Below are 24620 nucleotides of genomic sequence, written 5' to 3'. Positions count from 1 at the left end.
GAGCTGGTGCTTACGTCACAGTGGCGGATGGCGTCCATGGCCAACAGGTTGTTGCCATGGCGCAGCTGGAAGTTGATGACCTCCATGGCTGCCTTGATTTCAGAGATCTCTCTGGTCTGATCAGGTGTGCACTCCCTCATCATGTCCTGCAGCAGCAAACTGTACTTACTGATGCGCTGCACGGGCTTCAGCAAGTACGACCACAAGTCCATTTTATCCCCCAGCTTCAGCTGCTTCTGCTGGAGAGGCCGAAGAGGACACAGAGAATCATAAGGGGAAGGAAGGACTCTTTTCATCAAACCAAATCATTTTACACAAAAACTTTTAGCAAAAAGTGGAAATAGTTTGTCAAAATCAACCTTTACCAGCTTAAACAGATCAGAACCATCAGTTTCTTCTTTGCTTGTCCTGCATCACTTCACTGTAAAATAGTTGCTTTAGATTTTAGAGTAACTTACTGGCAGTTGGATGCAGCAATTTAGAGCTTTATTACTGTAAATTAAATACAGTCAAATTTCTGTGTCCTGTATTTAAATAATAAAGCTGTAAAATGAATCACATTACACAGATACGTTACAGTATTTCATTTTACAGTAGTTACTGGCATCCAGCTCCAAGTAGTTACCATAAATTTTCTTACAGTATTTGTACTGTGCTTCCTTTTACAAAAATATCACTGTGTTTTAATTTCCAGTTTATTAACTGTAAAATATTTAGCAAATACATTTTTTCTGGCTCTCTTACAACAACTACTTTAGCTGTTTTAGCCAAGGCCATCACCATGAGTGATGAGACAGATACATACCATCCCTTTTTTGGTAAAATGTCATAACAATATTCCTTTACAAGCTTTATTGACACATTAACAAACATTATTAAGGGTGTTAGTAAGACATTTATTAGCTCAATAAGCCTAATAAGGTTCATTAACATACTATTTATTAATACCTTTAGTGCGACCATTGTCTACAAAGGTCATACTAATAAACTGTTTACAACCTTAGCAAATGCATAAACTATCTTTATCAACATTATATTGAATGTTTTGCAAAACGTTTTTTTTTTTTTTTCATCACTGAACAGTTTGTGGTCCAGCTGTATCAAATGAACAGGTGCACAGAGAGGACATACAAACTCAACACACAAAGATTCCCACTGGAACTTGAACCAAGCACTTCTTGTTGTGAAAAAAATAGTGCTAACCACTGCACCACCATGTCAACACAGCTGCAGTGCACCTATGATTTCAATGGTGGGTCGGTAAGATTTTGCTTTGATTTATTTAATCGGACTGGGAATCATTTCCAGAATCAATTCGATTCACCAGAGCCTGGATTGATTCTATCCCAATTTTTTTTCTCTTCTTTCAATCCATCCATCCATCCATCCATCTTCTTGACCGCTTTGTCCCTTTCGGGGTCGCGGGGGTGCCGGAGCCCATCCCGGCTACTGAAGGGCGAAGGCGGGGTACACCCTGGACAGGTCGCCAGTCTGTCACAGGGCCTCAATCACACACCCATTCACTCTCACATTCATACCTAGGGGCAATTTAGAGTCACCAATTAACCTATGAAGCATGTTTTTGGATGGTGGGAGGAAGCCGGAGTCCCCGGTGAAAACCCACGCATGCACGGGGAGAACATGCAAACTCCACACAGAAAGGTCCCAGCCGGGATTCGAACCGGGGCCTTCTCGCTGTGAGGCGAGAGCGCTAACCACTGCGCCACCGTGCAGCCTTCTTTCAATCCACTGAATTCATTATACATTATTAAACTGTATATGTTTTGAAGATATTCGTATTAATTACAACACAAATTGTTACTTAAAAAACATGTTTGGAAATGTCATGCCTCTGAGTAAATAGATGTTGATTTAATCAAAAACATATGTTTAGGTCGACAGAGTGATAGCATTAGCCATCCAATGGGAAATCCCATTATACGTTAGCATCAAGCTAGAAAACTTTATGCGTCAGATTGATCTTTACTTTTTATAGATCAATTATTAGTCCATTAAGGTTTGATTGATTCAGATTAACTGTTTTTATCAACCCAGCACTAGGATTTAGTTTTAAAAACAGTTACTTTTCAAATTGCGAAATTGTGTTTGTCGACGTTTATAGAATTTTTATACAGGTTGAGTATATTTGTCATCGAAAAGTAGCTAGGGTTGTATTTTGGCTTAAACAGTACATTTGCTTGGTCACATTTCCTGCTTACGCAGAAATGAAAACACATCTGAATTATCCCACCTTGAAGAAACCGTGTCCGTGATTGATGAGGAGACTGTCCGACTGCGGCTTGTTCTTGCTGTAGAGGGCATACAAAGCAAAGCTCTCCCTCTAAAACAAAAGATATTTGAGAAGACAGTTATTGTACGTGCACATAAATATTCATTTTTCTAACCCACATAATAGCAAGCAGCTGTTCTTTATATCAGCTGTGATCTCAAAAAGGTTAAATATCAGCTGGTGAATAATGTTTTGACGGTTAAATCTCATCTGTCTCAGTGTATCGCACATCTGGAGGGACTTTCTCAGCAACTGTGCTGAATATTGAATATATTGAATATATTGAATGCGTAAGCATTCAATATGTACCAGTAATCACTGAGTCAACCAGGAAACTTTGGCGCAGTGATCCATGAAATCTAAACTGGTCAAAACAAGTCAATACATTAAGAAATACATTAGGAAATTTAGTTTTTCCTTTAAAGATGAAATGAAGTTTTTGGTGTGTTTAACGTGTTTCTGTGGCATTTTTCTGATGATGGAGGACTTAAGAAGAAAACTAAGCTCAAAAATACTTTGAGTATTTCACAATTAAAATAGTAAATCTGCTGTTTGGAAAAAATTGTTTGTGATGTAGAAAATCCACCACAAGCTCTGGGACATCGCTGATTGGAAGATGATATTCAGTATTGCTTCATGATTCAAATAATTTTCAGATGAAATGATGAACAAACGTCTTCATCCAGTCAGCGATGTCCTGTTGTACTTATCTTTTCCTGTTTCTGTGAAAAAATAAATACATAAATTTAGAAAACAAAAAGTAATGAGAAAATGCTGATTGGATGATGACGTTTGTCCATCATTTCATCTCAAAGTCCTTTGACATGAAGTGATTCTGGATTTTATCATCCAATCAGCCAGTTTTTCCTTTTCCAGTTTATCGTTGTGTTTAGTTTTCCTAACATGTCCAGTGTTGTGTAAATTACTAGTAATTTATTACTTTACTTTAGTTATTGGATGAAATTGTAATCAATTTACTTTACTCATTTCCCAAATAAAAAAGGTATTCACTACTTGTTACTTTACTTTTCTCCACACATACACATTCTCTAATGAAGTAAGCTAGCACAAACAAGATATCCTTATAAAAATAAATAAATAAAAAAAACACATAGGGGAATCAGGTTGATTTCCCCTCATGAACATGAAACAATGTATATTGTATAGTAGCCTACATAGTGTTGTTAATTGACACTACAGCAGTGGAGAGCAGTTCATCTCCAGGATAAAAGGTTTTTGTCTTGGTTTCAACAAATTGAAAATAATTTGAATATCTTCAGTTGCAGAATTTATGGAGGGCAAATAGTTCCATCCGATGTATGTGTAATCCTTGATTCCCGACTTATACAATACATTTTGTGCATTACTGTATGTACTTACAATTGTGTACATGTACAAAAATTAATTACCAAATAAAAAAAAAAATTACAAAATACAATCATCAGAGTTTTCTTGTCAGCCGCGTTGAACTTACATTATGAATAATATCTGGTGAAAAGTGGACATTTTCCCACTTTCTTAAACAAATATACCCCAAAATTAATAAAAAAAAATGTCTAAAATACACATTAAAAAAAGCAGACACAAATTACAAATCAGGAATTACGCACACACAAATCAGTCATTTTCCGTCACATTACTCTGTTTCTAACAAAAGTAATCAAATTACTTTAGTATAACTTAATTATTTATCATTTAATTGATTCAATTATTTATTAGTCTAGTTCTGTTGCTAAATTTTTTTTATTTATTAATATATTTTAATCTTATGTTTTTATTTGTTCTGAATTGTAAAGTGTCGTTGGGAGTCCTTATAATTGTATTCTTAATAATTATTTTCTACTTTGTAATTCATTACCTCCAACACTGAACATTTTATTTTGTTCTCTGAAATGTTTTTTTTCAGTTTTTGCTTTTTACATTTTGGTTTTAGGAATATTTTTTTAAAATCACACTGTTGTTTTTAAATATTTGTTTTGCCTTTTTAACTGTGATCTTTAAAATGTTTTCTCATTGAGTGATTTGTTGTTGTGATTTGCACTTCAGGGCCACCGTACAAAACTGTGCGGCTGTATAGCTCCGATATTGCTCCCTGTTTTTTGTTATCCTGGGGTTGTGAGGGGCTGTAAGCTAGCGAGGGTGCATGCTTGTGTCACTGCTTACATGTCGCAGAAAACAGCGTCCCACTCGGAGGGGTTCACTCAGACAGCTCTCCAGCTCATCCAGGAAGTGATGGTGATGGAAGTCGTGGAGTTTCTCTAAATTCCCAAAGACGCTTCCCCTCTGACCCCTGAGGTCCTGCGGGACGTCGGGCCTCTCCAGCTCGGGGAAGTAATGCTCCCGGACGTACGCCAGGGCCTTGACGTACTCCCGCTCTGTGGACAGCAGCTCCTCCAAAATCTTCCGTACTCTTCTGCCCCATCCACAGGAAATGAAAAATGCAAAATGATCTCTTTCAGTAGACTGTGTTAACTGTTTTTCTAGTGAAATTATTGTGAAACCACATCACTCACACAGATGATGAAGCGTCACTTACAGAAAGTTGCTGGTGTTTTCTGTGGGTGTTTGTAACATCACAGAACTCCTTAAATCTTTACAGGAATCTGTGAGTTCCTCGCGTTTCCCATCATCTCCTCTCGCCTCCTTGCTTTTCTGCTCTGGAGGAGGCCTTTCCAGATGAGGGTTGTGATTGGGCTGCATGTTTTCATCCAGGGACTGTGTCCTGCTGTGACAATGATGGTGTCTGATGGCTGCAGGCACAAAAGTCGTCATGCTTGTTGCACGGGAGCCCTCGCTGAGGGAGCGGCCCAAGTTCTGGTGAAGCAGCAAACCCTTTGGCACCTTTGCGGTCCTCAGATCCGATTCGCTGCGGTGATCTCTTGGTCTCCATTTGCCTTCTGGATGGCAGCCAAGGACTTGTGGGGAAACTTGAGCATTTTTCAGATGTGGTTCAGGAAGCTGCAGTGATTTGGAGTCTTGGGTTGGAGTCTCTTGAAGCCCATTTTTAAAATCGTGCTTCAAGTGTGGAACAGCAGTGGTGTCGGCCGCCTTTGTTTGGCAGATTGGCTGCAGGATTGAAGAGCCTTCAGCCTCCTCCAGCTCACTCCCTCCCTTTATCTGAGTTTCTTCCCCTCGAGGGTTCACAGCTGCGGTCTGTGGGATCTGGTTCTTATCTTTGCCTCGTTTTTTCCTTTGCGTCTCCTCTAGACGCTGCTTGACTTCTTGGCATCGCACCCGGGCTGCATTCCACATTTTCATCATCCCAGAGGCCCCTGATCCCATGGTGCAGGCTTTAGCTCTCAGAGCCTGGAATTGGGAGTCGGAGAATTCCCCTCCCAGTCGCTCCTTATACAGCTGGAGAGTGCTCAGGGTCTGCGCTGACAAGCAGCCCTCCTCTACCTGCTCCACAAACTGGGCACATTCTTTTGCAACAGAAGAGGCCTGAAAGAAATGAGTTAAAGAAAATACATTAATTAAAGCTGTGAGTTGTATATATAATATGGCAGGCGGTACCCTCCCCCCTTATTGGATGCTACATGCCCCTCCCCCTCGCCTTATGCCTCTGCCATCCTGTGTCAGAGCTGCAAACGACAATTTCATGAAAATGTTTTTTTTCAAAATGGCAGGTTTTCTGTTGGTTTTATCTCCATAGCAACCATTTTAGTTTTTGGTCACTTGGGGGTGACGGACAGGTCTATGTCATTTTTAGAAGAATCTACAAAAGTAAAATTTAGCATTTCCTTGGCAACAGAGACTTTTTGTTGATCCCACCCATATTCCTGATATGTTCATATTGAATTTAATATTGTTTGATTCATCTTGAGGCAGTGAGTCATATATCAAAAGGTCACTAAATTCTGTTAAAAAAAATGTGTGAGCACAAGGCTAGACTGCTAATTTTGAGCTAACATTCAAAATCGATAACATTTTTTTTCAGTTAGCATCCAAATGATGCTCATGGAGTTTGGAGACGATGCAACAAAATCCTGAGGAAGAGTTGTAATTTGTAGCTGGTACTAATGCAGGTTATTTTTAATTGAAAATTTAAGATTTCCCGAGGTCAAAGGTCAGTAGAACTTTGGTTGGACTAACACCAGGTCCACACTGGGCGTGGAATCGCTGCAAAACGGCACGGAACAGTGGCCGCTTCCATTCGGCGCCCTTGTTAACCTATGGTGTAGTTCACACCAGACGCATCAATTCCAGTAAAAAGTTGCACCAAGACACATGAAGATCCGCTCAAGTTTTTTAGATATAACCAATTTTTCACGATAAAATAGCACGATTGACCATTGCGATCACATTTTTGTATTTAGACAGACTGTAGGGATAGAAAATAAACACAAAAACAACCGGACACACACAGATACTGTGACACACACAGATCAACGTAATGGGCCGACTACGGAGTGGGGGGGTGGTTTTGGGTGTCTAATAATGGCAAAAAAAGCTCTAAATAACCACAGCTGAGCTGAAGCGCCCGTCGACCATCCCGGAAAAATACGCATCTGGTGTGAACTGGAGGTTAAATGACAGCATGTGTCTGAAATATCATAAAGATTGTCTATTACACTTTGCCACAAAATGGCCACCAAGCCATAGGTTCTGCCAACATCCCATAATCATTTTTAAACTTCCTTTGGATATCCCAGACACATTTATTTTGGTTTTGTTAGTAGATTTTGAGATATCGTTTTTGAGTGTCATAATAGATTTTGGCGCCATTAATTTTTTTGACAGTTTTGTTTTCACCAGGTGCAAATTTTGGTAATTTTTTTTTTTTTAATTATTATTTTTGGCTGGCACCAACATTTTCCTCAAGGGTGCAGTAGGAAAGAAGAATTGTGAAAATAATCAGGTCATTGCATTACAAAATAAAACATTTAATCAGACAGAAAAAAAGTCGTCTGGAGTTAAAAAGGAGATAGAAACACAAACCTGCTCACAAAACGTGTAAACCTGAGCCATTGAGCTCAGTTCTTTCTGCCGCCGTTCTGCCCGTAACATGAAGTCTTCCATGTTGGATTTAAAAGTGCTCGTGAGAGTGCGAAAAATGTCGGCAGCAGGAGACGAGTTCCTAGTTTCAATGATCTCCTCAGCCTCCTTTACATAAGTCAGAGCGTGCTGCTGCTTCTCCTGTGGAAAACATGGAAGATATTTACAGCCAAATGCCGTTTGAATAAAAAGGAGTTCAATATTTACAGGTTAGTATTAAAAAAAATCACATTTAGGAGCTTAGCCACATACTGTATATGTGATTGTTTTTTTTAAACTTCTTAATACCTTTGAGAGCGCCAAAAAGAGGCTGAAGTCCTGAAAGGTTTTTTTAATGTCTGTGTCATCTGTTGTGCAAAAGTCCTTCAGTCTTTGTTCACCGTCTGTGCTGAACCACATCCCAGCCTGCAACACCACAGCACTTATGTAAGGATCGATGGTAACTCCTGAAAATCCAGATTTCATTTCACCTCCTTTTACAGCAGATTTAAAAAAACCTACAGTGATGACTTCTGCTTCTGTCTCTCTGATCTTCAGCAGGACCTCCAAGTGTTGAAGGGACTCGTTTGATCTCATCACTAGCATGTGCAGTTTTTCCTCCACTTGGTTGTACAGACTCGTCACGGACTCTAAAGCGTCTCTGCACAGAGAGAGGAGGAACAAAGAAGCAATGAGAACCGCAGCGTTTACCCTGAAAAATTGCATTTTTATGAAGGACATTAAAGTGATTCCGTTTCTTTTTTTTTGTTAGACATATTGTAAAAATAAACCATCCACTAAAGTTCGAATGAATGTTTTCAATTCCATATTTAAAAGCTTTCTGCTTCAGTCTTCTAGAGTAAGGAGGAACTTTATGGAAATATGTTGATTAAAAAAACAGAAAATGCTACTATGATTTTCTTTAGATTTTCTGCTTTGATTTAGAAATGTTTTTTGAAAAAACATTTTCTTAAAAAAACAAAAAACCTTCCCTTAGTATTGCATAAAGTTGTATACTTTTCTAATAACTTTGTGCTTCATCAGTGTTTCTACTAAAACTAGTGTCACAGTGTCTTTACACAAGGCAATATGTAAACTATATTTTTGTTCAGACTTTGGATTATTTAACTTTTTATTGATTCTGTTTCAGCCTCAGGGCTTAATGAGCCAAATTAACTGGGATTCCAAAGCCTTTATTGGGTCAAATATTGTGTTTTGGCGAGTCGATGGAAGCTCCATCCCCCTGAATGTAGTCGTGTGTGGTACCGATTGTACAACGTTACATAGCAAATCATCTATGCTGATGATATTGTCCTGGATTTGGCTGAACATGATAGAATGCCACATAGAGTATGGATCAAAGGTTTGAGCACTCCAAGTAAAATGTGGTTAGTTTTTTTGACTAATTTGGCATTTACTATGATTTTTTTTTAGGCCATTTTGAAGTTTAGCTAATATTTCAGAAACATGCTAGCTGTTTTGGCTAATTTAAGTTTTTTTCTGTTTTTTAGGCTACTTTGAAGTTCCGTTATTTTTTTAGCTACATCTCAGCTGTTTTGGCTAACGTAAGTTTGTTAGATTTTACCTAATAGTTTAGCTGGCTATCAGCTTCCGCGTTTTCAGCTATCAGCTGCAGCGTTTCCTGCTATCAGCTTCAGTGTTTTCAGCGATCAGCTTTAGCGTTTTTAGCTATTAGCTTGAGTGTTTTCAGCTATCAACTTCAGCATTTTCAGCTATTAGCTTCAGCATTTTCAGCTATTAGCTTCAGATTCCAATATCCTCTGTTTGGAATGTAATTAAGAAATGTCAGTCAACAGGATCAGTGGAAGCTAAAGCAACATCTGGAAGACAAGAAAAATCTCAGACTGAGCAGCTGGCAGGATTGTGAGAAAAGCAAGTCCAGATCCACGTTTGACTGCAGGATCCTCCAGAAAGACCTGCAGACTCTGGAGTTGTGCTGCTCTCTTCTACTGTCAGGAGAAACTCGATATGGAAGAGTCATCAGAAGATGACCTCTTCTACTTCCTCACCACAAAACTCATTGTTTGAAGTTCACAAATGAACATAGAAACAAGCTTGATGCATTTTGGAAGCAAGTTCTGTGGACTGACCAGTTCAAATGGAACTTTTTGGCCTCAGTGAGCAAAGGTCCATTTGGAGAAGAAATGGTCCAGAATTTAATGAAAAACAACCTCTGTCCAACTGTTAAGCATGGAGGTGGAGGAATCATGCTTTGGGCTTGTATTACAGGAAACATTTCATCAGTAGAAGGAAGAATTGATTCCATTAAATTTCAGCAAATGTTGGACACTAACTTTATGCCATAAATAAATAGTTCAATTTCATACCTGTAATCTTCAGACTGCGGAAATCTAAACTCTTCCCTCTTCATCCTGGCCAGTAAGGCTCCTCCCTCCCTTTGCAAAGTTACCAGTCTTGCATCTTCAAGTACATTTTTCATCAAAATCTTCTGTTCCTGAATGCTCTGTTGCACTTCCTGGTTCACAGCAAACACACAGAGCGTGTGAAACAGCTAAAAACATATGTTTGAATCCATCACAATGAAACTCTTTCTACCTGAGTGGTGTCCATTTGTTTTCTGCTGTCCACATTCTTGATGGCCATTTGCAACAAGCTGTCAGCCCCTCGCAGCTCGTCCATGAAGGAGACGAGTTTCTGGAACAGAAGACAGGAAACCGTGACAGCAGGCTGAGCGGCTTTTATGCACTAAAAACCACACGTGTATGTGGATGCATTCAGGCTGAAGAAATGAATGTAGAGGACTAAAAGGAGTTCTAAAATTGACACCAAAGCATCAGGAAAGAATTTCTGTACATTTAACTCTTAAAAATGTAGTGATGTCAAAGGTTGTTTTTTTTTTCAATAAAATACTAAATGTAGTTTATTCTGATTTCACTAAATCTGTTCTACTTGAGTTTTGTCTTTACATTTCATACTTAAAATCGATTCTATGTTAGGGATGTGAAGTCAGATCATTAATCACAGTTTAACACAGATTAAGTACCCGCTCCGATCATTTTTCATCTATTTTTAAAGCATTCCCAGTGTTGTTTTTTGAATTATTATTATGAGTACAATATTTTAGCCAAAATAATTACAAAAAATTGTTTTGTTTTCTGGGACATAGCTTCTGCAGAGGGGCAAGAGCTCATTAAATATTGTCCTCTGAGTTGTTGGCAGGTCTATTTGCGCAGAGCAACCCCGCCCCCTTTCCTCTCCCCACTGAAGAGAGCTGCAGAGCAAGACACTTGTGGCCCACCCAGCATATTTCCCATGTCACAAATACACTCTTTTTCATATTTCATGTTTTCATCTGCTCCTGATTCACAATAATTGAGATAAAGAAACACTCAGAAATGCAATTTTGGGCTTAATTTTCTTAATATATAATCTGCTTCATCAGACAAATGCAAAACAAAATGTTGAAAAACAGTTTTAATTGGAGTGGTCTTTAAGAGCAGGAGTAATGAAAACAAAACATGGCAGTAAATCTAGTAACATTGTGTTTCATTTTACGCTTGCAGAGAAAGTATATGCAGAAAAAAATACTGATGATGATGGGTCGACTGTATGCTTGTTGTGGAACAACAATAAGAATAATCAATTGTTCATTTGTCTCTCAACGAGGAAATTGCTTTAAACTTCCAGTGGCAGGAAAAGTAAAAGACAACCTGAATGATTCGTCCCTAAAGCTGATGGATCTGGACTCAACATTTATTCATGGAAGGTGTCGAACAAAAAACAAAATATTCTCTCGTTTAATTGTGTTTCTTTTAAAGATCCACTTTAATAAAAATTATGTTTTTGGTGTTTCTAATGTGCTTTTGTGGCGTTTTTCTTGTGATGGAGGACATATATTAAGATTAAAATTGCATTTCTAAGTATTTCTTTATTCAAATTGTTGTGATTTAGGAGCAGACAGCTGGAAAAAGTATGTTGCAGCGACATAGGTGCTACAATCTGCTCCGCTCCATTCTGATGCTTCTGCTCGCTGACTAATAGATCCATGAACGTCTTTGTTTTCCTCATCTGAGCTGAAATCTGGATCAAAACTGAACAGCTGGATAGCTCTGATGTTGCTCGCTATTTTTGCTGCACCGCTAATGTTAGGTGAGGTTGTGAGAGTGGAAACAGAAGGATGTTGGGAAGCATGGGTGGACTCACTCTGCAGCACTAGGTCCCTCTCGCTACTCAGAAGCAAATTTATGATGCATTTATGATGCATAATCAATATCCTAGAAAATACTTTTTTTAAATTTTGACGAAAAACAGGTAAAGTCAGTTTGTTACCCGGTGAAACTGCAGCCAGTCAGTGTGACTGTATATGAAGGTCCCTCCCAGGTCAGAGGTCACCTGTGACGCCTCCACTGTCTTGTTTAGAGCTCTCAAGGAAGTCACCATGTCCATCTGTTTAGGACAAAAACACTTGTTAGGTGGGACTGGAGGAGACCACGGCTGCTTTCAGGGTCGTCGGGGTTTCTGACCTGCAGGCCGGGGTGTTTCTCAGGTCGTGGACAGGTGTCCTTGTCCATCAAAATGATGATGCAGTGAACCGCATGAAGAGCCTGTTCCTGAGAGAGAAATGTTCAATTCTTACCATCTGGATAATCTGAACTATTTACACAACCTGTGAGGAATCATTGCACTTGACAGAAAACTTAATAGAAAAGTTCTTGTTCCCAGAACAGTCAGTTCTTCACTTATTTTGGCATTATTTCAGCTTCTGTCAGCCATGTTTCGGCGTGTGGTCGTCGCTCTAACCTGAGCCATTAGCAGAGCTTTGTAGAGGTGAAGCGGAGGAGGCCTCTTCCTGGCGTTGATGAGTAAAGTTATTCCCAGCTCTCGAACATCTTTCCTGCAAAAATATTGACTCACATTAGGGCAAAGCAGAACTCGTTCACATCTCTGCAGAACTTCTTTTAATCTGCTTTTTTCTCTTTTTTATATGCATCCAAACACTTCTTTGCAGGTTTTGCATCTCATACCCCCCCTCCTGATGGATTCCTGTGGGGAGATGTAGCTGTTGTGTGAGTACACATCAGACATGCCTGCTAATTCTGGCAAGGGGTCCACATACCAGACAGCTGGCTGGGAGCCCGCCTGCAGTGGACTCTTGTAGTGGGTCCTTCTTACCAAGGACATGACGGGGTCATGCAAGTTCACAGAACAACTATGAATACAGTCCATTAAATACGACCAAATGAAACTAATGACACTCATAAAGTGGTGTCCTTTAGGTGGCAGGTATGCACAGTTTTATGGTGGACGGTCAGCAGTGTTGAATTGGTGAGGAAGAGGAGGATGTATGATATTAATTTTTGAGTAAAACCTTATTTCCGACAACTTAAAAGGAGATATTCAATGTAGACACAACAAGCTTCTGCTGCCACTGAGCATGTAAAAAAAAAAAGAAAGATATCTGCTGCCCTCTTGTGGTCGTAAGTTGTTATTGCACGACTTTCCTTTTAACTCTTCATTAAAAAAATCTAGAGTAAGCCAAAAAGCTTTTTTTCATCTGTATTCTTGGACAGGTTTTGAATATGTCTCCCTAAAACCTGTGAAATTACAACAAAAATACAACATAAAAAGAATTAGAGTATATAACAACATCGTAAAAGGGTAAAAAAATACCATATAAATATAAATTAGCAAAAGGAACAATATTGACGGGTAAAAACTCTATGTAAATATAGCAGAACAGTACTTATTGATAAATATTGTAAGTAAATACAATGAAAACCGTAAATTTAGGAGAGATAGATAATGAGACAAAAGCAATCAAAACACAAAAACCAATCAATCAATCTATGGACATTTATTATGAAGAAGATCCTTGAAGTATTGTGTAGTGGTCTCATGTGTCATGAAGCAGTTCTTGAGATGTTTTTGGACTAAACTTTTTGATTTTAATTCTCTGATCCTTTGAGGAACAGAGTTCCATTCCTTCTTTTGCACAGATCACTCCAGGTTTACATACATTTCTTCAAAAAGTCTACTTCCTGGACAAATAATCAAATTTGTACATCCGGATTTAAAAAAGACCATTTTTCCATGTCCTTGCGTACTGTACCTCGGTATGGAGTGAAGGTAGAGCAGCAGCTCACAGACACTCTGTGCAGAAACCAGAGGGGACATCCACTCCTCTCTGTCTCCATGGACCTCAACCACTGCCCTGCCGTTCCTGTCCCTGCTGCCTGTGCATGCAGATCAACACAAATACATATGACGTGGGATAAAAATATAGTTTATAAACAGATAAAATATAAAACTTGGCATAATGAACCTAATAAATGAAAGCATACAAAACACACAAATGATCATTTATCACAACATAAATGATTGTACCTGGTAAGGAAATAATGCCCAGTTCCAGCAGGCTGCTGATCCTGCTGAAAGCTGATTCTGAGGTCTGGAGGTTCTGCTGAGAGCTGGAACTTGTTGCAGAAAGTTCATTTGTAGAGGATGGAGTTTCACTTCTGCAGGAGCGGAATTCTGTCAGTAAAAAAAAAAAACAGACATTTTCTATAAAAGCTGAGAAAATAGTTTCCTTATGGAAGTTGTCGGAGGATTATAAAATATTGATTCAGAATTTTATCAAATGAAATGTTATTGTCTTTGTTTCAAACTCAGTCTGGTTTGAGTTTATGGACCATTTCTCTATTAACAGCAACAGAATTTCTCAAACAAATTATTAATGCAACACATTTGACCTCTCTGTGTTCCTCTTACAAATTTGTGGATAAACTCAGAAGGGTTTAACCCTTTCACACTTTATTACAATAACTTGTAATTAAGCAGTTAAACAGGAAAACTACAGAAATTTAGCATCACCTCGAAAGGGAAAAAATAAACATTTTTTTAAATAATTGGAAAAAAATTTAAGGAGATGCGAGACTAAGAACAGAATCCCTAGGGCACGCGTCAAAGTCAAGGCCCGGGGGCCGGATCTGGCCCGCCAGGTAATCATATCTGTCCCTGTCTCTCCTGATGTGATCAATATGTTGCACTAGCAACATAATGAAGCAACACTACAAATACGAATAATATTCCTGCCTGTTTTTATTCATAGTTGTGTTGGAAGGGTTAAAAAAAAAATGTAGTTTTAGAGTGTTCAATAAATGTTGATAAATTCTGTGACCTAAGGCATGTTTTGGATTTTGGCCCCCTGGGTGATTGAGTTTGACACCCCTGGTTTAAGGGATAATTTTACTGATGTTTTTGGTATTCAAAGTCCCATTCTAATCATCATTGATCTGTTTTCAAAGAGTTTCTAGTGGTCTTTATTTATGATGATGTTGTTTTTAGGCTAAATTCAATCATGGCTGGCCATTTTGTTGCACTGCTAATGTTATGTTAAAGGTGTTAGGGGCTGTAAGCTAGTGAGAAAGGATAACAGGAAATGTAGGCGGGCTTCCTCTACTTAGGGGTCTGCAGCTCCAGATCCACATGTGGATCTTTTATCTCTCCATTGTGGCTCCTTGACCAAACATAACATAAGTCATGGAGACTGCTGATCCAGACATGTCGACCGTCAGAGTCAGCAGCTCCCCCTAATTAAAACTGCCTAAAGAAAACAAATAAACAAAGCCTGCAAACTAAGACTACCAAGATCCAACCCCAAACTAAAATAAAAAAACCAAGCAGTGTAAGACTGCTGAGGACAAAGAGGGGAAAAGAACAATTATAAAATAAAATAAATATATATCATTTTTAAAGTAAGGATTACTTAACTAGCATGTATTTAATTTAGATTAGTTAAATGTATAAATTGATGTCTGAGGTTCACATAGATGATAAACTATGTAGGTTTTTACATCCTGTTGACCTGAAGACGTCTTGTTTGTTCAACTCTACCTCCAGAATGAACAGATTTTATATGCAAAGAAAAACTTTGGTAAAAAGTTTGATATTTTCTGAGTTCAATGCACTTATTATCTTATGCTGAACAACATTGGTTACTAGCTGTCTGCAGCTGCACAGAGATGATCCTGTTTGGGACAGAGCTCCTGTCAGACAAAAAAAAAAATAAAAAAATCCCATTTTAAAAGATGCTAAGTTCTTTTTATATTATTGTGTTCTTGCCAAAAATTGACATAATTCTTGATTGTTTGTTGTTGTTTTTTTTTAAAGAAGGTCATGAATGCAAATCTAAATTTCTTAAAGACTAAAGTAAGACAATGCGGCTCCTTCTAGGTTTTGATCAGTAGAAAACCGGCCCAAATGGCTCTTCAACTGTTAAAGGTTGCCGACCCCGGCTCTACACCAACAGTCCCGCCCATAATTCAGAGGTTTTGGCTGGGATGCTTTGAAAATAGATCAAAAGGTGATTGTAGTTGGACTTTAAAGTGCTCCAGAATGAAGAATAAACTTGTAATTAGACGTGATGTGAGAGTGTTTGTGAAGTGGAACGTCTCAACGCTTCCTGTCTTTGTTTTTATGCTCTCTGATCACCAAAGTAAGCAGCTCTGACAGACTTTCATCAGTGTCACAGCCGCAGCGTGACCGCTGAGCAGAGGTTTCAGGCCTCCTCAGAACCAACCAGCCTTTGTACCCCCCCTCACCGCCGCCCTAATAATCTGTGGCATGCATCCCTTCGCTCAAGATGTCAGCATGCTCCTCTGAAGGCATGCCTGTGCATGGAAGCTGCATGCATGCCATACTGTCTCTCTACATTAGAAGTTCCTTTCACCCTCTTTCACTGAGGGGGGGCTATTTCCGCTCCCTCACGCTGAAGAGGAGTGAATGTGGCAGAGGACTGAGGCAGCAGAGGGAGAATCCCTGCAGGAAGGTCTGGCTCAAGCTTGATCTCTGACTCCTGAACCTTCTTTCTGAAGAGTCTTTATGAAGCGTGACACTGGATGGAGAGCGCCGCAGCAAACATGTGAGGTCACGGCTGAGTTTAACAGTCTGTTTGACTTGGATGTTGGAGGCTCTCCCTTCACTGAGCAACAGATTGTTATAGATGACTGTCTTCATAGTAATAACATTGTGTGATACGTGTGTGGGCTGGAATCACATCCAAAGGAAGCTGGAATGGAACTTCTTACCTTTTCTTGAGCCCTTGTGCCTTTCCGACCTCCCAGCCTGTTGATCCGGCCGTGCACCTTTTCTGCCGTGGATCAGATTCGCGATGGTCTCCGGACAAACGTCACTGTGGCTTCTGCTGTTGAGCTGATAGAGAACAGGACTCCCTGCAGGAGTCTCCGACACAGTGGACAATGACCTTCCTTTAACCTTGTGTTTGCTTGATTTTACAGCCTCCCCCATTTGGTGGGGCTTCGGTTCCGCGTCGCACGTCACCGAGGTCACATCCAACGGCGGATGCACAACAGCTGTGCTGCCAAACTGCTGGGGGGCTTGCTTAGCCTGAACGCTCAGATTTGAGATGGTTTCCTTTGGGATGATTTCAGGTTCTGGGCTGGACAGAAGATGGAGGTCAAGATTCTCAGGAGGCAGAAGTTTGTTGGGATTACACTGACAGGATTCATTGCACTCTACAGGAAAATTGCAGCCATTACAGATGTTCTCCAGGTGCTTTTCGGGAGCTTCAGGGGCTCCTATGGCCTTTCCATCCCCCTCCTCACACAGGTGTACCTCTTCCAAAGCAGACAGCAGGTCTGCACCCCCCCTCTCAAACGCTACCGGGTTGCTTAGCGCCTCCAGGTAGGATTCTCTGTACCTACACTTCAAGTCTGGATCTGAGAGCTCTTGGCCTGGCTGCATTTGGCTGCATGGGTTACATGGGTCCTCTGCATGTTGAGGGGCGTGTCTGCAGAAGGCTTTCTGTCCAAGTGGAATTGGTGGGGGAGGTCTGACAGGTTGGAGGGAAACTAATTTGTTCTGGATTTCACAGCTGCCTCTCTGCTTCCCTTTGGAAATGTCCACCAGATCCACATAATCGCCCTCCATCCCCTGAAAGCTGTGACTCTCCCACGTGTTAGGAGAAACCCACCCCACGGGTTTGATTAATGGTTTGGTCCCTAATTTTGGGACTCTTCTCTCATGTTCCACTTTGATAAGTCTGGACTGCACAGGTCTGAGAGATGCTGACATCTTGTCCTGTCTTGGAGAAATCACAGCGCCCACTGGGAGGGTGGCAGCGTTAAACTGAGAGGGAGCAGAGACCGCTTTGCTCTCTGTCTGTGTCTTACCACAAACAGACATTTTCTTTGGTCTGTCCAGGAATTCTGGGATGGCAATCTTAGCCCAAGGCAACTTGATTACTCCCTGGTCAGTGCAAAGCAGGCAGCGAGAAAGAGCAGTTCCGTGGCGTCCTTCGTTGATGTCATTCAGCCAGTCCTCAGTGAAGATGCAGGGGTAAGAAGTCTCAGGGATAGGGGTTTCCTCGACTTCTCGACAGCCTTCCTCCAGGAGACTCTTGAGGACAATCCGTGCGGCTTGGTCACCAAAAGGTTCCACCTGGAAGTAGAAGTCTCCGGGACGCAACAGTAAAGGGTTCACAGGCGCCAACTGGATAACGGTTTTATCGTGGAGACACAGCGGCCAGCCTTCACAGCGGAAAACCACATCCGAGTATCCAGCCTGGGAAAAATCACAAAGAACAAAGTAAGGACTGACAGACTTTCAAGTTTACTTTTATGAACTGCAAGGACCAGATAGTTTTCACTATTATTCTTTCCTACTGCGACTGTAAGTGAAAATTTGCCCCTGACAAATACTCAAAAACTTTATAAATTTGCACGAACCAAATTGAGCAACACATTCTCACTTCTCTCTCCATGTCAAGACATTTGGGTGACATTAGGAATGTAGGTAGTACCCAGTGAACATTTATGTGGGACAATGACCTCCCCATCTTCAAAAAAAAGAACAAAAAAACAAAAACAAACAAAAAAAATGCAGCGGAAGAAACTGGAAAACAAATGGTTCCAAAATCTCCTATGGGGCTCAATAAAAATATTTTTCAACATCCTCTAACAAAACCAAACACAAGTGTCTCCAACTTTTGAAGCAAAGTGTGAATTTTCACTTTTTCCCACAATATGGAAAAAAAATAACTTCTGCACAAATTTTACAGACCACTGGGTGAAGTCTAAAACCACAACTGAAGTTTTATTGACTTATGACCTTGAAAAAGAAAATCACCTTTCCTACCTTCTACAAATGTAAACTCCCCAAATGGATTTTGATTTATTTCCTTCTAACTCCTCCAACATCACTGAGAAGCTTTTCAGGAAAAAATGTTGGACTTGTAAATTCTAAGAGGTGTTAGCATGTCGCCCCCTGCTGCACACACACTTCTCACCAGACTGTTCTGAACATGTAATACATGAATCATCTGCTCAGGCTGAACAAAATGATATGACATGAGATATGAGGAATGTGGGCGTGGTTAGCAAAAATCCTCTGTTGCCAAGGAAATTCTAAATGTTTATTTTTGCCAATTCTTCCAAAAATTACATAGACCTGTTCGTCACCCCTAGGCGACTAAAAAATAAAATGGTTGTTATGGAGATTAAACTAATATGTAAGACGCCATTTTGAAAAAAGTGATTTTTGTTCATAAATTTGGCCGGTGAGAACGTGTCAGAAGAAGCAGGGTGTAGGCAACATGACCCTGTTTGCAGCTTAAGCCTAGAACTTTACTCAGATGATGTCAGCTTTTGTTTGTTTTGTTGTACTTCTGACATCATTTTTTCATTCACAATCTCAGTTACATCTCCTCCTGGTATCTGTTTGTACTACAGAAGAACTACACTCAAGCAAAAACACAATTCTACTGATTTTGTTTTATATGTAGTTCTTATGATGAGTTTTTATACATTGAGAGCACAGCACAGACATCTAACATTTATTATCAAGTTTTTTGTTTTTGTTTTTTGTGTTCAATATTGTTAAAAAATGAATTGTCATTCTGGTTGAAGTAGATTTCACAGAGTGAACATCAGCCTGTGCAGGTCCAGGATGTGCGTGCTCAGGATACTGCAGGAAAAACAAGCTTTATACTCACACATGCAGCCTGCTGGACACTCTCCAGCACATGTTTGGAAGGAATCAGGAAGTCCAGCAGGCACTGCAGAGCGTCGCCATGGTAACGTTCCTCTATGGTCCGAAAGAGCTGGCTGATGACGATGGGTGCGGTGACCTCAAAGGGAGGGAAGAGGGCCGACAGGGCGGTCTGAATGGACAGGTCCAGAGATTCTGGATTCTGGAGACGAAAGCAAGATCAGAGCTGATGAGTTCATGTTCTCTTTGAACATTCGTCACCTTCTTTCAAAGCTTTGGGCACCTGCGGATCAGAAACTTCCCTGTCAGTTTACGTGTGGATGTGTCTCACGGGTGGGAAGTTAAAACAGTCATTTGGTGCATGAGGTGGAGCAGCTATAAAAGCAGAACCAGATAGGCTGCAGCAGCAGGAGGCCACACTCACACCCGCAAACCACCTTTTTGCGGGAAACTGACATGTCAAACAAGCTCATGAAAAAAAAACGTCTTTTATGAGTCTCCATCACCGATGTGGCATTTGGTTTGGGGTCAAAAACAGTTTACGCCAATGTTGCTTTTATTTTTGAGTATTCTACAGCATATATTAGTCAAAACTATTACATACATATATATATATATATATATATATATATATAAAATAATCTAAATCGCCCATGTCTAAATAAACTCAAAGTAAAGTTCATTTAAATGCTTTTTAATAGTAACAACATAACATTTTCTCTTCTGCATGCCAGTTGGAGAAGGAACAGCTTCAAGGAATAGTATTGAAAATGTTGATTCTTTTCATAAAAGATTAGAAAATAATGTTTTACCAACAAAATGCAGGTTAATGATGGTAAATATTCAGTTTAGTTTTGTTATACAGTTACTAGGGCTGTGAACATTAAAGCATTAACGCGGGCAATTAATCAAAAATAATTAAATAATTAATATGTATTAACACAAATTAATCAAAGAAACAGCCCGTTACTTTAACATGGCGGTTCAAGCTTCCACGGTATGCGTTGAAAAACATTTTGTCTGATATTATCCCACTTATACCATGGTCATTTACAAAAGAAATAAATATTCAATCGGTTTTTAGAACTTTATTCTCGCTATTTTTGTGGCTTGGATCACCTTTTCACAAAAAGTGGACAATTTGAGCCATGATCCGGTGCCATATTGTACAAATAAAGTTCACCTGGTAAAACATTGCAATTAATTGTGATTAATCCCAACACTAAACTGCGAATAATCCGATCTTTTTTGTAATTGACAGCAGTAATTAAACATAAATGTTCTAAATGTAAAGTTTCACGTGTGATTTCATATTGTGAGTTTTTGCAGATAAGTGGTCGGCAAATACTGAGACAAAAAAAAAATGATTGCGATTAATCGCGATAAATGTTTTCCATTTTGCAATTAATTAGTTAACTTATTTTTTATTGATTCCCGGCCCTAATAGTTACTTTTCACAATGACAGCATAAGTAAATTGTCTATGTTTACATGTTTTCTATCATTGTAAATGTTATTTTTTAGTAACACAATCAGAAGTGTGTTAACCCAGCAGATACTATATACATTTTTTCACATTTCTCTCAAATAGTATTTTTGGTCATTTTTTCTTATAAAAACAGTAATCTACCTCTTCCTCTGCTCTGCTTAAACATGGAATACCCATTAGTGTGTACTTTTTGAGTTAAAGTTGCAAAGAACATGCAAGTGCTGTCAACTGAGAGGATTCTGAGTTTAAGTTAAAAAACAATACGAATGTATATTTCGTCAATACTTTATTTGTAGTGTATTTGCAAAAGAAAAATACATGTTAAATCTAGGCATCTCTCCATCTTCAGAACTCCTGTATCGTTTTGGGGGTCACAGAGTTGCAGGAGCCTATCCCAACAACTGTCAGATAAAATCCTGAACAGGTTTCCAGTCTGTTGCAGGGTCACACACTCACATTAGGACTTAAGGCCAATTTACAGACACCAGTGAACATGTGAAGCATGTTTTTGGACTTTAGGAGGAAATCGGAAAGTCTGGAGAAAACCCACACATGCACGTAGAGAGCATGCAAACTCCACACAGAAAGGTCCCAACAAAAGTCTATCTGGTGTATTTACAGCCAGAAGGGTCAAACTCTCAGATTTGAAATGGAAAAAGTTATTGGATGAAATGTCTTCATCTATGAAGGAATTCTGAGTGCAGAGATCCCAGCTGCAATGGTCTTCACTGTGTGCACAGCTTTACTTTGAATTATCTCCTGAACGTCGGCATTGCTCAGGTTTCCAGCACCAGATGTGCTTTTGGAGAAGATCAAGTAAACATTTGGAAACTATTCAGATGAAAGGAGAGCGTCTTTAAAGCATTCTTGGTAAACCAGTGCGGCTTTGAGGTAACAATGTTTTGAGGTCTGAGATTACAGTAGATTAGGAGAACTGCCAGACTTCTTAGACACAATCATGAATACACTAGTACTGAACTTTACACAGCACAGAAGGGTCATTAATAATGTGCATTTTTCTACATCCGTGGCCATTCATTGTGGTCAACTGTTAAGTTAAAAAAACAACAAATCAATCGGTCTTTCTGGATGGAATTCTTGTGAATTTTCCTTCATGTGCAGCAGAGACGGAATTTGTTTTTTAGCCAAGAAAGTCGATTATTGGGGTTTAGGATTTTCTTGAACAATTAATGCAATTAAATCAAACTGAATTGAAATTTATTATAAAATTAAAAGCTTCCTGAAGTGATTTAATGTAACAAAACAAATATGCATTTAACTAAATACTAAACCAATAAGACTTAAAACTTGAGCATAATTGATTGTATGATACAATACTGAAATTTTTTCTAGATAACCGGGATTTTCTAAATAATGAGATTTTAAAAACATGTTTTTTAAATATTAGTAAATTTAAAATAAAATATATTGTTTTTATATTTAAAACATGGAAAAAATATTTGAACAATTATCTTAAAAGACAGGAGTGAACGTTGTAACGTTAACAAGATCATCCTCTGTGACGTGTGCCTCACCTGCCGGCAGAGGAAGTATATCCATTTGCCTAAGATGAATATATTTTTTTAATTTAATAAATCAAATATTATTTTTTAGACATGTCTATTTTACTATCATGTTTTCTGTGTGGGTTTTCAATTTTTGGTGAAAAAAAAAAGTAATGAATTTGCGAGTTTCCTGTTCAAATTTAAAATAAATCGGCAGGTGAGGCACCAGCAGCCTGTGACTGGCGCTGCAGCTGATTCGTGCGCTGTACTGTTTCGGTCTTTCTATCATCATAAAATACACTTTATTTGAATTACTTCATTTTTCTATTTTTCTCCATCTGTCTGATTATATTAGTGCCAGTTTATCACTCATTTAGTCTTTTTATCTGCTAAAAATGCACTTTAGAAATACACAAGGTGAGGCCCGCAATATGCATGCTTAAAGGCAGAGGGCGCTGGTGAGCCCAGAGAATGTGTCACCGCAGCTAAAGAACAATAGAGTTAGCGGTAGCAGGTCAAGTGTAGCTGTCCAGATATAATTTAATTTTTGTCTAGCATCCTTTTCTAAATGGAGGATTACGTGTCAAAACTCATGAATTTGTGGAGACATGTCACTGGCAGTGATACAGAAGTTGAAAACAGAAGAAAGAAAAGGAAGACCTCTACAAACAGGTCATTCATGTGTTCCTTTAGAAGGAGCAGCACAGAGTTCTTTTATAAGTTAAAGTCAATAACAACATTTTGGGGATTTTTTTCTATGCTACACTTTGTAAATGGAAGAAAAATGTTGAAATGAAATTTTAAACAACACACTTTAATTGTTGTCAATCAAATGATATGTAGGGTTCATATGTTTGTAAATCTGACTGATGACGTCAGTGCCTCACTAGCCCTTAACCTCACCGCACGTCACATCATAAATATACAAAATTATGATTATTATAAGCAGGGTATAAAGGAGTTTTTTTTTTAAACTACAATGACAAAACAATAAAAGGTAAAACATTTTTATTGGGTTTTTTATGGCATTTAATTATTTATTATACTCTGTTCTTATAGAGCAACAATTTCCCATTTGTTGGATCAATAAAGTTCTTTTTTTCAGTCTTTGCTACACTATTTAACTCTAAAGCCCACATTTTAAAATAATCCTGCTTCATAAATTATTCTTGTTTATACACACCATTTAAAATTAAAAACAAGAACTTTTTATGTTTTTTTTTTCTTTTTACTTAATGTTCAGGGCCATGGAGGAAAATCACTGCACAAGAACTTTCTACAAAACTGATTTAATTTTTTCAGCTTAATTTGGAGATAATGTGCCCAAAAACTGTAAAATACAAATAAAAAACAAACAAGCGCAGCCTTCTTTCTTTGAATTGATAGTTTAGGTATTTGACAGGTCTGATGGATCTGGACGGATTTCAGACGGGCCTTTCATGCCGTCAGCTCTCAGCAGCCTGCTGTGCTGAAGTCATCTCACAGCGTCACAAAGCTTTCTGCTTTTAGATCCTTTTCTTGTTTAGCTTGATGGCTGCAGGAGCTCAACATAAACACCAGAGCAGCAGCTTCAAAGGCCTCACACTGGCTGACACTGGGACCGTTTGCCAGACACAGGAGCATTTGTGTGCTCAAAAAAAAGTGGAAACAAATGAGAAGTGTTTGCTTTTAATCCAACGTAGATCTTGGTGCATAAAAGTCTAATATTTCTACTCACAGGTATTTAAAGTGTGTTTCATTGTTCTTCTTGGCAGGTGCTGGTAGGATGTTGGATCCAAATCAATATCAATATTTGGGAGTTGACATTTTTCAGTGGTTGCGTGTCCTCAGAACAGCAGAATTCCTTTCTTGTCTTGATAGTCCACATCTGTCACAATAGATCATGAAGCGGAGCGCGGAGGAGCTTTGAGGCGAGCTCTTGAATCGTAATGCATCACAGCTGTGTCCGACTGTCTGCAGTCACTGAACTCTGGGCTCTGCTGGATTTCTGGAAGCCAGAACTAAACTTGAGGTCATCTCCAATAAAAAAAACAAAAAAAAAAACAAAAAAACAGCTCAGAGTTCAACAGTTTCTCTCTGTAGTTTTCTTTTATCGGTGCTGTTTTGGGTGTGAACTGTTGTTTCCTGTTTTATCTAATGCCCAAAGGGGCAACTCCCTTTTTCATGGTTTTCTTTTTTTCAACAAAGAATTTTTCAAGACTATTTTTAAATAATGTACATCAGCAGAAAGTATGGTAGTAGCTTCCAATTCTTAAAAGGCAGGACTCACTACCCAGCAAGCTTTACTGTAACACTGCAGCCACACTGAGTTCATTACATATTAAGGTCAAGTGAAAACCTAGTAAATAATATATATATATATATATATATATATA

General features: G+C 39.0%; 1 protein-coding gene across 2 annotated transcripts in view; it reads right to left on the bottom strand.

Annotated features, from left to right (window-relative positions):
* quo (quattro) overlaps positions 1-24620 on the bottom strand; it is a 43367-nt gene that overhangs the window by 5675 nt on the left and 13072 nt on the right. The window contains exons 2-17 of one of the 2 annotated variants that reach the window (XM_024270671.2): positions 19257-19454; positions 16333-17827; positions 13631-13777; positions 13356-13479; positions 12047-12140; positions 11770-11856; positions 11576-11692; positions 9842-9940; positions 9613-9761; positions 7787-7925; positions 7574-7690; positions 7229-7426; positions 4827-5731; positions 4454-4700; positions 2252-2341; positions 15-239 (exon numbers count right to left, since the gene is read on the bottom strand). In XM_024270671.2, coding sequence (XP_024126439.1) covers positions 15-239; positions 2252-2341; positions 4454-4700; positions 4827-5731; positions 7229-7426; positions 7574-7690; positions 7787-7925; positions 9613-9761; positions 9842-9940; positions 11576-11692; positions 11770-11856; positions 12047-12140; positions 13356-13479; positions 13631-13777; positions 16333-17827; positions 19257-19454 — 4431 coding nt within the window. Of the gene's footprint in view, positions 1-14; positions 240-2251; positions 2342-4453; positions 4704-4826; positions 5732-7228; positions 7427-7573; positions 7691-7786; positions 7926-9612; positions 9762-9841; positions 9941-11575; positions 11693-11769; positions 11857-12046; positions 12141-13355; positions 13480-13630; positions 13778-16332; positions 17828-19256; positions 19455-24620 lie in introns of both variants that reach the window. The other variant, XM_024270669.2, reaches the window with a different exon arrangement.

The sequence above is a fragment of the Oryzias melastigma genome, linkage group LG5 (assembly GCF_002922805.2).
Source record: "Oryzias melastigma strain HK-1 linkage group LG5, ASM292280v2, whole genome shotgun sequence".
NCBI classification, from domain to species: Eukaryota; Metazoa; Chordata; class Actinopteri; order Beloniformes; family Adrianichthyidae; genus Oryzias; species Oryzias melastigma.
This window is presented reverse-complemented; position numbering and strand designations above follow the sequence as displayed.